Below are 14,090 nucleotides of genomic sequence, written 5' to 3'. Positions count from 1 at the left end.
TCCAGAATGGGTAGTGGGCTAGGGCAACCAATGAAAGGCAGATGACTCACAGACTATGTCCAGGGGCCTTCTGGGTACTTTCCTCATCCCCTATGCTCCTTTTTGGAAGCCGGCAGGGAAGCCAGCTTCCTACTCCTAATGGCTAGGATAGCCAGGCTTCTAGAGGTGATTTCCCATGTCCATGCCCCCTGCTGCAGTGTTCCTGGCCCCTCAGCAAGCAAAGTCGCTGCTCCAGCGGGTCCGCAGAGCCAACAGCGGCTTCCTGGAGGAGCTCCGAAAGGGCAACCTGGAGCGTGAGTGCGTGGAAGAGCAGTGCAGTTATGAGGAGGCCTTTGAGGCCCTGGAGTCTCCCCAAGACACGGTGAGCCCTGTAACACTGCCTGCTGGGAGGCAGGGCAGGTAGGCTAGGAGTAGGCCTGGGCTCCCTCCGCCGGAGAGTGCTGGACCTCAGGTGACAGGAGCGGGAAGCACCCTGGCTCTTTCCGTTTTTTAGACTTTACTTCTGTTCGGACTCTTGTCTCCTTGGGCTGCAGGATGGGCACCCAACCCAAAATCTGTCTTGGGGACCGTGGGCCCGGGCTGTCACAGTGAGGCTCACGACATGAGGGGAGCCGCATACTGCGGCTCTGGGGTTTGTCTGGTGTTCTGCTTAAGCCTTTCCACCATTTTTGTGTTCCCTTGTTGTGAACCCACTGGTCCTGGGGCTCTGTTGCACCCCATTCCCTTCTGGGGGCAGGGGCAGGGGAGGGGAGGACGCACTTTTGTTGAATCCAGCACAGAGGAGATCCCGTTCAGTCAAGGGTGCCAGGGGCTCTCTCCCTTCATATATTTTCTCCGTTTAGAAGCCAAAGTAGGAGACTAAAGCCAGGCTCAGGAGGTAAGGGAAGGACATAGTGCCTTCTAACGAGTAGAACTCCATCCTGCCTGAGTCTCACCCCCAGCCCTTGCTTTGCAGGATGTGTTCTGGGCCAAGTACACAGGTGAGTGGCCGATAAGGTTTGCCCAAGGAAGGGTGGCTGTGGGTAGGGAGGGGTCCAGCTGGAGAATGTCCTCTCCTTCAGAACATGCCCCGCACCCACTCCGCCCTCCCCCGTCCCATCTTCATCATCCCATCACCTGTTCCCATCCTGTCCCCACAGCGATACCAAACAGTATTTCTGCTTTTTGTTGTCAGTGTGTGATTCAGTGAGGAAACCTCGGGAGACTTTCATGGACTGTCTGGAAGGTAGGGAGCAGACTCTGTGTGGGTGGTGGGGACGCCGGGAGAAAAGAATTGCTGACTGGTCAGGAGCCATGGCTCAAGGGGCATCTCCAGGGCCTGACATTTCCTCTTTGATCTTGGCCAAGGCTGTCTTTGCATGTGGCCTTGTGTCTGGCACTTAACCGGACTGTTGGAGGAACTGAGGAATGAATGGATAATTAATCTCAGGGCCAGGCTCTCAGGGCTTGACTGCACTTCTGTTCAGAGCTCTGTCGTATTAATTCATTCTCCAAAATGTTTTTGTTTTGTTTTTGAGACCGGGACTCCTACAGCCCAGGGTGGCCTTGAACTTGCTAGGTGCTGAGGATGGCCCTGAACTCTTTGTTGCCTGTCCGGCTTTTTCTTTGCTTTCTTTCTTCCTTTCTTTTTTTCATTCTTTCTTTCTTTTTGTATAGCCCTGGCTGTCCCAGAACTCACTCTGTAGACTAGGCTGGCCTCGAAATCAGAAATCTGTCCACCTCTACCTCCCAAGTGCTGGGATTAAAGGCATGCGCCACCACTGCCCAGCATTCCTGTTGGGCTTTGGTTTCTTCTTCTAGACCCCCCAAGAAGTGGGTCAGGACCAGTAAACATGTTAAGATGTCTCAGTCCTTGCCTACTTTGTTACTTTCTCAGGAGTAGTCAACAGTGTCCACGGAAAACTCTCCCCCACAGGGACTTGGCTGAGTTTTCAGGGACCAGTCACCCTCCACAGCATTCTGAATATATCTTTATTCTAGTGACAGGCTCCACTGTGGACAGGGAACTCCTTAAGGACTGTAGTTTCCTTCCTTCCTCCCTCCCTTCCTTCCTTCCTTGAGTCAGGGTCTCTTGTAGCTTAGGCTGGCTTTGAACTCCTGACTCCCCACCCTCCACCAGCAATTGAGTGTTGGGCCTACACACCTGCACACTGTGCTCAGCACACAGCTCCACTTCTTTCAATATTTGTTTATTTTTTTTTAGATGGTGACTTTTTTTTTTAAGACTGGGTTTTTCTATTCAGCCTTGGATGTCTTGTAACTTGCTGTGTAGACCGGGCTGGCCTAGAACTCACAGAGCTCTACCTGCCTCTGTCTCCTGAATGCTGGGACTAAAGGTGTGTACCACCACGCCTACACTTGTCTTTTTATTGTAATATGAGTGAGTGTTTGCCTGCATATACATATGTAAACCACTTCCCAGTCTAGAACTATAGAGGCCAGAAAAGGGCATTAGATCCCATGGAACTGAAGTTAGAGACCTTGTGAGCTGCCCATGTCGGTGCTGGGAATCAAACTCTGGTCCTCTAGAAAAGCAGCCAGTGCTCTTAACTGCTGAGCCATCTCTCTGGTACTTTACTTTACTTACTCAAAAGATATTATACTAAGCCTTCTGTGTGTGCCAGGCACTGTGCTGGTGTTGGGTGCTGGGGATTTCTTTCTGTGGATAGGGTCTAAGTGAGGACGAACTGGCCTTGAACTTTCCTTGCATCTCTGCTTGTGGAGAGCCTGAGTTACAGGAGGTTACAGGAGGTGCTACCAAACAGGTGCTGGGGGAGTTCAGAGCGTGGAAAAGTTCTGGGTTAAAGAACTCACAATCTTAGGGTGACAGAAATACCACAGGGATTCCTGGAAAGGCTGGGTGAGAACAGAAAGAGCAGCTGCCTTGTCGGCAGAATCAGAGATGGCTTCCCAGAAGCTCTGTTTACCTGGCCTTGTGGGATGAGCTGGTGAACAAACCTGAGAGAATTCCAAGCGTGGAAACTGTGTGCAAAGGCTCTAAGATAACAAGGGCAGGAGAGGGGTTTGGATTACAATTGTGCCTGCCACCGGGTTGTCACGTGGCTGTTGTGGAGTGGACAGAACAGCTGCAGAGGAGTGAAAGGCGTCTGGGGTGTAGATGGTGGACTGCAGCGAGCCTGGGGCTGGTGGGCAGACACAACGGCAATAGAAGCTGGAGAGGCGTCTCCAGGGTCCTGTGTAGACTCAGGTGTGTGTCTCTGTAGGTCGCTGTGCCATGGATCTGGGTCTGAACTACCATGGGACCGTGAATGTCACCCATACTGGTATCGAGTGCCAGCTGTGGCGGAGCCGTTACCCGCACAAGCCTGAGTGAGTGCCGCAGGCCAGGAGGGGAGCAAGGTCACACCAGGAGACACAGGATCCCTGAGCATCCTTCTCTTCCAGAATTAACTCCACCACCCACCCTGGGGCAGACCTGCAGGAAAACTTCTGCCGTAATCCAGACAGCAGCACCTCGGGACCCTGGTGCTACACCACAGACCCTACTGTGCGCAGAGAGGAATGCAGCGTCCCTGTCTGTGGTGAGCTGGGGCCAAGAAGCAGTCCATGGCCAAGGCCCAGGGGTCTTCAAGGCCTGGCAATCTTGAATGGGCATCACAATGCTGGCCACCTTCAGAGCAAGGGGAAGGAGTTACAAACTGAAAGGGCCTTGGGAGACTAGAGACCAAGGCTGCCTGTCACCTCTTCTCCCTCCCAGTCTTGGGCTCCTCATGCTTTGGGCTGTGGCTCTTTTCAAACAACTTTGTTGTGCCCTGCCAAGGTACTCTCTCCTCCAGGAAGTTCTTCTAGATCACCTCAGTCACATGCCTTTCCCAAACATGGCTGAGTAAGCATCTAAGGCTTGATTGCTGTGATTAGTTCCCATGGTTACCTAGCTGTAGCCACCACCATGCTACAGAACAAACATCCGTATCTTAAGGCCAAGTGTTTCTTTCTTATACCACGGAGGCCTGGCTAGAGGATGCTCTCGGGTGCTCTGGGCTGGGGACAGTGTTCCAGCCATGATATGTGTGATATGAATGGAGGCTCAGCTGAACCTGATTGCTCACTCCGCTCACTCACACTGTGGCTGAGTGGTTTCCTGAGGGAGTCCCTCCGCTCCTTGATGACAGCAGAAGTGTAGAACTGACACGCTTTTGGGGAGGCCTGTGTTCAGAGTTGACAGTCCTGCCTGCGTTCCATTGGCTGAATGAGCCATATGACCGAGGCCAAGTCAAGAAGTAAAATATTATCTGCTACAAAACCACAGAGGGAAGGATACAAAAGACGAATTCATGCCATGGGCTGGGGATGTGCTTTAGTGGGAGAGAGTTTGGCTAGAAAACAGGGTCCTAGGTTCAACTCCCCCCACCCCACACGCCTTCCACAAAAAAGACCCATTTGGTAGTGCAGACCTATGATCCCAGCTACTGGAGAGGCTGAGGCAGGAAGATTAACAGTTCAAGCCCTGGGTTGGAGACGAGGCTCGGCAGGTGAGAGTTTGCTTCCCTTGTAGAGATCAGATCTCAGCACTCACGATGGGTGGCTCGCGACTGCTTGTAACTTCAACTCCAGGGGATCCAACAGTCTTTTGGCAAGCATCTACACATGTGCAAACACACACACACACACCACAAATACACATACCTACAGCACAAGAGACATGAATAAAAACAAAAAAACCCCAATCTTTGTTTTAAAGTTCAAGGCCTGCCGGGCATGGTGACGCACGCCTGTAATCCCAGCATTTGGGAGGCAGAGACAGGCAGATTTCTGAGTTCGGGGCCAGCTTGGTCTACAGAGTGAGTTCCAGGACAGCCAGGGCTACACAGAGAAACCCTGTCTTGAAAAACCAAAAAAAAAAAAAAAAAAAAAAAAAAAAAAAAAAAAAAAAAGTTCAAGGCCTGCAGTGAATTCAAGGCCAGCCTAGGCAGCTTAGTGAAACCCTGTCTCAAAATAAAGAGAAAAGAGACCCAGGGGCTGTAAGTTAGTGGTGGAGAATGACCCTTCCCTATCTGCCAGGTTCCTTGCCAGCTATGTCCCATCTGAGACAGCCCTTAAAGCAAATCACCAGTGATCTTTAAAAACAACATCAACAACAAAAAGAAACAAAAACCCTAGCTGCCTATCTGGACTGCCTCTGTCCATGTTTGTGGGACATGTGTTGTAGACTTGCTGAAGCTGACCTTCAGGTTTACACCATGGTCCACATAGGCCTTTCTAGCAGACCCAACAGGCTTTCTGCTCTGTCCAGCCGGGGTGGTAGTGCACACCTTTAATCTCAGCACCTGGGAGGATGAGACGGGTGGAGCTCTTTGAGTTCCAGGACAACCTGGTCTACACAGTGAGTTCCCACATAGCCAGTGCTACAGAGAAACCCTGTCTCAAAAACCAAACAAAAAGCCTGCAAAAAAACAAAACAAAAAACAAAAACAAACAAAAAAACCCCAAAAACCCTTAAAAACCAAACAACCTCCCAAAAAAGCAACGTTTTACAGAAATTGACTGACTCAGGCAGCCACTACCAATAGACTGAAGATAGTCTAGGCACCCAGGAGGCCCTGGCTGCTTACTGTAGTGAGTTATTATGCACCAGATACTTCTGCTGTGTATATTGCGTTCTTCGGTCAACTGGTGGGTCAGACTGGCGCGTGCACTCTGAAGGGAGGTGGCTGAGGTGAGGGGATGTTTAGGCTGCCTGGAGTCACGCAGGTGTAAGCCACCAGGACAGGGATTCAAATCTCGCTCGGGGCTGCGTGTAGTTCCCCACCAACTTCACCTTCTGTATCCTTCTCCACCAGGCCAGGAGGGTCGTACTACTGTGGAGATGGTTCCTCGCTCTGGAGGTTCCAAGGGGAATCTGTCACCTCCACCGGGACAGTGCCTCACTGAGCGTGGCCGTCTATACCAGGGGAACTTGGCTGTGACAGCACTTGGGTCCCCATGCCTGGCCTGGGACAGCTTGCCAGCCAAGACCCTGAGCAAGTACCAAGACTTCGACCCCGAGGTGAAATTGGTGGAAAACTTCTGCCGTAACCCAGACTGGGATGAGGAGGGCGCATGGTGCTATGTCGCGGGGCAGCCTGGCGACTTCGAATACTGCAACCTCAACTACTGCGGTGAGCAGAACTCATAGAGCAGGGCAGGGGCAAGGACCGAAGACAAGTGGGTTCCTTACAGCCTTACAGAAACCTGGCTGGGGTAGGTCCTATTCTTGTTTCATAGATGAGTAAACGGAGGCCCTGAGAAATTGTTGGCTGGTCACCCGAGGTGTGCCTAGGCTCTTAACCTCGGAGTCAAACGCCCTCCAATGCCCCGGGGTCTTGGGAAGGTCTGAGGTCCCAGCCACTGCCGGGTCTCTACAGAGGAGGCGGTGGGAGAGGAGGACCATGATGTGGACGAGTCCATCGCAGGACGCACCACCGACGCGGAGTTCCACACCTTCTTCGATGAGAGGACCTTTGGCCTTGGGGAGGCAGGTGAGACACCCGAGTCTCAGTGGGACCCGGGGCTGGAGGCCAGGGTGCACCCCTCACCATCTGTCTTGCTCTGCAGACTGTGGCCTGCGGCCTTTGTTTGAGAAGAAGTCGTTGAAAGACAAAACGGAAAAGGAGCTTCTTGACTCTTACATAGACGGGCGCATCGTGGAGGGCTGGGACGCTGAGAAGGGTATCGCCCCCTGGTGCGTCCTGGTCTGATGTACAGGCTCACAGAGGGCCTGCCCCACCCACGACCGCTGCAGGACCCGGCTTCACAGATGACACTAGCACCCACCCTCTAATTTTCCCCAGAGCTACCTCAGTCAGCTTGGCCATGTCTCCCAAGTAGACGTCAGGGACGAGGCCCAGCTTAAGTGACTCGTCCTCAGGCACACTAACTACATAGTCAGGACTGTAGCCGATTCTCACTCTAGAGCTGTGCTCAACTCTATGAAGTCTACACTGGAAGAGTTCTGGTCCTGTAGGGCAGTCAAGTCAATCTGAGATTTGAGCCCTGGAGGCAACCCTGTGTCCCCCCCAACCCCCCCTCTTTTATTTTTAGTTTTTGAGGAAGGAGAGATTTTATATAGCAGAGACTGACCTTGACCTTCCCAGGTGCCAGGATTGCAGGCTTGCGACACGGACACCATCCTAGCCTAGAACTACTCTTCATCTAAGCTCTTTACCCATTTCTAAGGCTGCTAGGGCCTGGGCCCCAGCTCCTAATGCACTCTGCTTCCTGTTAGGCAGGTGATGCTTTTTCGGAAGAGTCCCCAAGAGCTGCTGTGTGGGGCCAGCCTTATCAGTGACCGGTGGGTCCTCACTGCTGCCCACTGCATCCTGTACCCACCCTGGGACAAGAACTTCACTGAGAATGACCTCCTGGTGCGCATTGGCAAGCATTCCCGAACCAGGTACAAAGCTAATGGCTGATGGGGATTGGCTGGGTTCTGAGTGCTCGTCAGGGGCTGGCTCGGGGGCTCTGGGGCACATAGGTCCCACATGCAGGATCTCTCAGCATCCCCACTGGGAAAACCCATATGGCCATGCCCTGGCCCACTCCAGACACCAGAACATGGTCCAGGTGGGAGTCTCTTTAAATTGTGACTATTGGAAAAGCACGTGTGGCCTGTGCTCAGCTCTGTCTGTGCGCCTCTGTGACTCAGAAGACTGTGTGTGACCATGCTCAGTTAGCTGAGGTTCTCATCAGTGGCCCTTCTCTGTTGGGGTGTACACAGATATGAGCGGAATGTTGAAAAGATCTCCATGCTGGAAAAGATCTTCGTCCACCCCAGATATAACTGGCGGGAGAACCTAGACCGTGACATCGCTCTGCTGAAGCTAAAGAAGCCCATACCCTTCAGTGACTATATTCACCCCGTGTGCTTGCCGGACAAGCAGACAGTAGCCAGGTCAGCACTAGGGCCTCAGCTGTGATTTGGCCTGCGCTCTGAACCTTGGGGCCTGACACACATTTGCAGGCCTCAGTTTCATGGTATGAATACACAAGTCATTTTCTAGAAGGCTGTCAGGGACAAGCCTCATCAGGTCTCTCTTTTCCTAAAGCTTGCTCCAGGCTGGTTATAAAGGGCGGGTGACAGGCTGGGGCAACCTTCGGGAGACATGGACAACCAACATCAACGAGATACAGCCCAGCGTCCTGCAAGTGGTGAACCTGCCCATTGTAGAGCGGCCAGTGTGCAAGGCCTCGACCCGGATACGCATTACTGACAACATGTTCTGTGCTGGTAAGGCTTTCTGTCTGTCATGGGCCAGGGAAACAGCTGGGACGGGGGTTGGCAGGCTTGGGATGTGGTATAGGCACACGCCTGGGCACTTACAAGTCAGAAGACTCCAAGTAAGTGGCTGAAACTTTTGTCTGAAGGTAAAAAGAACATAAAAGTTTTCATGCTGTTGAGGTCTGAGGTCTGAGGTGTGTGTGAGTGTGTGTGTGTGTGTGTGTGTGTGTGTGAGAGAGAGAGAGAGAGAGAGAGAGAGAGAGAGAGAGACAGACAGACAGACAGAGAGAGTGTGTGTGTTTGGCCAGTGGCCATTAATACCTGCTCAACCAATCTGACTCAGCAGAGGTCCTGGGCACGGAAAGAGCATTCATTTAGCCACTCAGCAGCACACATTTCTTGAATTCCTATTGTGTCCCAGACAGCACTTTGAGGGTACACAGAAGGAACCCAACAGGTGGTCCTGAGGAAGCTGCCTTGGGGTGGGGGGCATGCCAGAAAACATATCTAGAGCACCTGCTCTTGATAACAGCTCTGAGGAAGTGAGGGAGACTGTGAGGGACAAGTCAACTAACCGCAGTGGTCAGGGGGCTGGAGTCGGGCCTTCTCTCAAGCAGCTTGAGCAGAGGCAGGAAGAAGTGGATGAGGGGTCAGTGTGTTCCGTGGCCTTTCCCTCCTGCAGTCCTTACTTTATATATTGTGTTTCAGCTCATAGTCTTTTTGAGTTTGAGTAGTTTTCCTGACTGCCCCCGCCCAAAGACTAAGAATTTGACATGTTAAATACTTGGACCTATTATTTTTCTCTACTGTAACAATAATTCATAATTTATTCATATGTTATGTGGGTTTGAGAGAGTGTATGGAATGTGTATGTGCTGATGTGGGTTCACACATATGTGTGAATACATGTGGAGCACAGAGGTTGAAGTTGGGTGTCTTCCTCAGTCATTCTCCATAGTTATTTATTTGTTGGGAAACAGTCTCACTATGTCATCTTGGCTGGCCTGGCATTTGCTGTGTAGTTTGGACTGGCGCTGACCTCAGAAATTTGCCTGTGCTTGTGTTAAAGGCATGCATGGCTCTGAGTTGTTTAGTAGCTTTTTTTTTGTTTTGTTTTCTTGAGATAGGGTTTCACTGCATAGCTCAGGCTGGTTCACAGTTTACAATTCCCCTGCCTCAGCTCCTGAAGTGTGCTTGACTTAAGACAAAACAAAATCCCAACTTTATCATTACTGTGACGTTGAAGATTGAACGCAGGACCTTGACCTAGGCAACTGATCTAACACTAAACTATATCTCAATCACAACTACGTCTTAAGAGCTTTGGATTTAGGGTCCCTTTGTATTTGGGTTTGTTAATAATTGTGATCAAGACTGTGGTTTTATGGAGTTGTTATTAACTCATTATTTTGAAGTTATTGTTTCATTTGCCATGTTATTTTCCCTGTGTTGTCTGCTTTTAAAAGGCTCTGTATTTAGGAGTTTGCATCTTGCTCTCCTGCTTTTCTTTTGGGCTCACTTTTTCAAGATGCCTGTTCTTTCCTTCCTCTCTCCTCTTTCCCTCTACTGTGTGGCTTTTTTTTTTAAAGACGCAGTCTCATGTAATCCAGGCTTGAAGCCACTATGTAGCTGATAACCTTGAACTTGTGATGCTCTGCCCTCCCCAATCCTGCCCACCCAGTGCTGGGTTACAGGCATGCGCCATCATGCCCAGCGTAAGGAGTTTGTGAGGTACTGGGGATCCGAATGGCTTCATGCACGCTAGGCAAGCACTCTACCACTGTTCAGCAAGGTTAGTCTTGGGATGTGACAGTGCCACATCAGCCTCCTGATTACAGGCGGGCACAGCCAGACTTTGCACTTTCTCCCACTCTCTGTTCATTTATTTTAGATCTTTTGGGAAAGTCTTATGGATCCCAGGCTAGCCCCAAACTCATCATGTAACCAAGGATGATCTTAAATGAATCTTCCCGGCTCCAACCTTTAAATTGTTGATTGTTACAAGCACATACCATGACATCTAAGTCTTAAGATTTACTTTTTACTTTTAGATTTGTGAGCCAAGCTTTTTTTCTGAATGCACCAGTTTGCTTGAAAATATTTCATTTGGATAGTTTTGTAGTTGACTGCAGGTGTCTTACTAAGGTCTTTTCTTCCTGTTTCTTCCTGTGGTCTAGTTAGTCCCCGTGTTTCTGGGTAGGAGTGTTTCTACTGATTTGCCGTGTCTTGTTATGTTTCCATCTTCAACCTTATGTGTTTTAGATTATATATACAACGTAGTACACTGAACTGAGGTTTGGGTGTCCTGTATTATTTGAAGGTGTGGTTTGGGGTACAGGAGAGGGCTGTGACTTGGCCAGAGTGGAAATGGTAAGAAGGGGCTGGTTGGGCATCTTGACAGGGAAAGCCGACAAGCTTGCTAAAGGACTAGATACATAAGGTGAGGAAAGAAGGTCACACGGCTGTAGTTCCTTTAAGGGAGGTGACTCTGAACTCTCCTGCTCTTTCTCAAGGCTTCAAGGTGAATGACACCAAGAGAGGAGATGCTTGTGAAGGTGACAGTGGGGGACCTTTTGTTATGAAGGTAAGCCAGGGGTTGGTGGATAATCTTCCAAAGGCAGAGATGGGGTCCAGGAATTTGTTCTCAGGATCAGCACCCGGACCTGACTATTGGCAACCCCACTTTTCTCCCTCAGAGCCCCTATAACCACCGCTGGTATCAAATGGGTATTGTCTCCTGGGGTGAAGGCTGCGACCGGAACGGGAAGTACGGCTTCTACACACATGTGTTCCGTCTGAAAAGGTGGATGCAGAAAGTTATTGATCAATTTGGATAGGCAAGTGGGTGGGTGAGGGGCCTACAATATGGGATCCTCATTGCAAAATCACAGAAACCAGTCAAAATATTTTTATGGTTTGTTTCTGTTCTCAATAAAAGTGATTGTCAGTAGGTCTCACTGTGGCCAGTTGTTGATGGACAACTCTCTGCACTAGGCTCTGGAAGAGGCGGTAATGTTGCTAGACACACAGGTCTGCAAACAATCCAGTCTCCAGCTGAGAGGGGAGGCAGAAGCTGAATTTGTGAATTTATTGATTTTTTTAAAATAAGAATGTTTTATATCCTAACCTTGATGCATTATCCCATTTATTCCTCACAAAAGGAAGGTGTTGATCCTTACAGGAGGTAGGTAGGTGAGTAAATAGATTTGGAAAAGTAACTTGTCCTGTTACACATTTAGAATTCAAAACTGTGGGGCTGAGGACATGGCTCAGTAAATAAAGCCCTGTGCATTCCTGATGATCTGACTTTGGATAGCCAGAACCCACCAAGTAAAAGCTGGATGTAGAGCCAGGCGGTGGTGGCGCACACCTTTAATCCCAGCACTCAGGAGGCAGAAGCAGGTGGATCTCTGAGTTCCAGGCCAGCCTGGTCTTCAGAGTGAGTTCCAGGATGGCTGAGTTACCCATGTAAATGTTGTCTTTTTTTTTTTTTTAAAGCTGATTATCTGAATATGATAGTACACTGGTCTGCATCCCAGCATCTGTGTATAACATATACTATATATATAGGGTTTATTAGAGTGGTGTGCAGGCTGTGGTCCAGCTAGTCCAACAATAGGTATCTCTGAACAGAAAGGCTAAGAATTGCTGGGCGGTGGTGGCATACGCCTTCAATCCCAGCACTTGGGAGGCAGAGGCAGGCAAATTTCTGAGTTCGAGGCCAGCCTGGTCTACAAAGTGAGTTCCAGGACAGCCAGAGCTATACAGAGAAACCCTGTCTTGAAAAAAACAAAAAAGAAAGGCAGGCTAAGAATCTGTAATTGTTTACTCCACGGGGCTACGTCTGTCTCAGCAGCAGGTTCTGATGCCTTAGGAGCAGGAGCAGTGAGCTTGCCAGAGGAAGTAAGGGCAAGCAGGCTAGAAGCTTCCTCCAGTCTTTATGCAGGCTGGACCAGAAGGTGTGGCTCAGATTTAGGGTGAACTTACCCACCCCAAAATGACCCAACTGAGAAATGTTCTTTCAGGCATGCCCATCTGCTTGTGTTGATTCCAGATGACAACCAACATTTTAGTCATAACACCCTACATTTTCCATCATGTCATCAAATGGTATATGTTATGCCCCCAAGAGGCTTACTGTTTAAAGCACTTTTGATTACAGTATGATGGTATATGGGCACAGGCTTCTGCGGTGACCTGAGTTGATGTTCTGTCTCTACTCTGATGTGTGTGGTCTCACTACATAGCTCTGGCTGTCCTGAAACTCACTATATAGATCAGGCTGGTCTTGAACTCAAGAGATCTGCCTACTTCTATTTTTCTGGGCTGGGATTAAAATCATGCACAATGCCGCTGTGTCCAGCTTCTGTCTTCAATCTTTTTTTTTTTGGATTTGGTTTTTTTTTGGATTTGGTTTTTTTCGAGACAGGGTTTTTCTGTGTAGCCCTGGCTGTCCTGGAGCTCACCCTGTAGACCACCAGGCGGGCCTCAAACTCAGAAATTCACCTGCCTCTGCCTCTCAGAGTGCTGGGATTACAGGCGTGCGCCACCCCCCCACCCCCCTCCCGGCTTCTGTCTCCAATCTTAATTTGCCTTTTTTCTTTTTGGGCATTAACACATTTAATACATTTCAAACGTTATCCCCTTTCCTGGTTTCCCCTCCACCTCCCACCTACCCTCCCCCTGCTTCCATGAGGGCAATACCCCACCCACTCCCACCTCCCCACCCTTGAATTCCCCTACACTGGGGCATCACAAGGACCAAGGGCTTCTCTCCTCATTGATACCTGACAAGGCCATTCTCTGCTGGAGCCATGGGTCCCTCCATGTGTGTGTATTCTCTGGCTGCTGGTTTAGTTCCTGGGAGCTCTGAGGGTTCTGGTTGTTTGAGGTTGTTGTTCTTCCTATGGGGTTGCAAACCCCTTCAGCTCCTTAGGTCCTTTCCCTAACTCACTCCTCCATTGCAGAACCCAAGCTCAGTCCAATGTTGGCTGCAAGCATCCACCTGTCTGTCTCCAATCTTAAAAGGGCTAATTATATTCAAATCACTGACCTGTCTAAGCCTGTTTACATTTTAAAAGACACATATGACACAAAGTTTATAAGGACTAAACTTAAAACACGTGTAAGGGCTATAGCGATGGCTCAGTGGTTAAGAGCACTGTCTGCTCTTCCAGAGGTCCTGAGTTCAAATCCCAATAACCACATGGTAGCTTACAATCATCTGTAATGAGATTTGATATGATACCTTCTTCTGGTGTGTCTGAAGTCAGCTACAGTGTACTTATATATAATAAATAAATAATCTTAAAAACAAAATCACTTGTAAGGACTAAGTCTTTTTTGTTGTGTACTGAGCACAGGACTAACAACATCTAACAACAGGACTGGCATCCTGTCTGGCATGTTTAAAGTTCCTTTTCTGGTCACTGTCTCTCTCCTTTGGTCACCCCCCAGAAATCATTTAATGGTGTTTGTATTGTGTTGGAGAGAGGGAGTTTTTCATAGATTTCTCCTTATTCAGCATTTACCAGATTAGCACAATTTGTAGGAAACAGGTAGAGGATATTTGAATAAATTTATAAACATTGGATAAATTTACAAATTGTGAAGATGTCCTGTCACAGTACGTTCAAGGTTACTGTTAACAGGTCACTGGTATGTGATAGAACAAGTTCCTATCGATATAGCATTAAAGCAGTATTCCTGTCCGGGACATTTATGATTAAGTGGGCACCACAGCCTCTTAACATGTGAAGTGAATTTCAGCAGGCGTGAAACTTGTCGACACTGCAGAACTGTGTTGAGGAGATGCAGCCCTGAGCTCCAAGGCAGGAGGAATGGAGACTGCAGGTTTGCTTGCTTTAGATGT

General features: G+C 49.4%; 1 protein-coding gene across 1 annotated transcript; it reads left to right on the top strand.

The window, feature by feature from the left end:
- Nucleotides 1-115: 115 nt before the first annotated feature.
- On the top strand, nucleotides 116-11,168 carry F2 (coagulation factor II, thrombin). The gene is made up of 13 exons (XM_052181375.1): nucleotides 116-361; nucleotides 956-980; nucleotides 1,175-1,225; nucleotides 3,225-3,330; nucleotides 3,406-3,542; nucleotides 5,802-6,119; nucleotides 6,366-6,479; nucleotides 6,556-6,682; nucleotides 7,226-7,393; nucleotides 7,718-7,891; nucleotides 8,046-8,227; nucleotides 10,732-10,802; nucleotides 10,915-11,168. The coding sequence occupies exons 1-13, from the start codon at nucleotides 176-178 to the stop codon at nucleotides 11,053-11,055; spliced, it is 1,800 nt and encodes a 599-aa protein (XP_052037335.1). The 5' UTR covers nucleotides 116-175; the 3' UTR covers nucleotides 11,056-11,168.
- The last annotated feature ends 2,922 nt before the right edge of the window (nucleotides 11,169-14,090 follow it).

Source organism: Apodemus sylvaticus, chromosome 5, assembly GCF_947179515.1.
Source record: "Apodemus sylvaticus chromosome 5, mApoSyl1.1, whole genome shotgun sequence".
NCBI classification, from domain to species: Eukaryota; Metazoa; Chordata; class Mammalia; order Rodentia; family Muridae; genus Apodemus; species Apodemus sylvaticus.
Note: the sequence above shows the minus strand (reverse complement) of the source record. Positions and strands in the feature narration are given on the sequence as shown.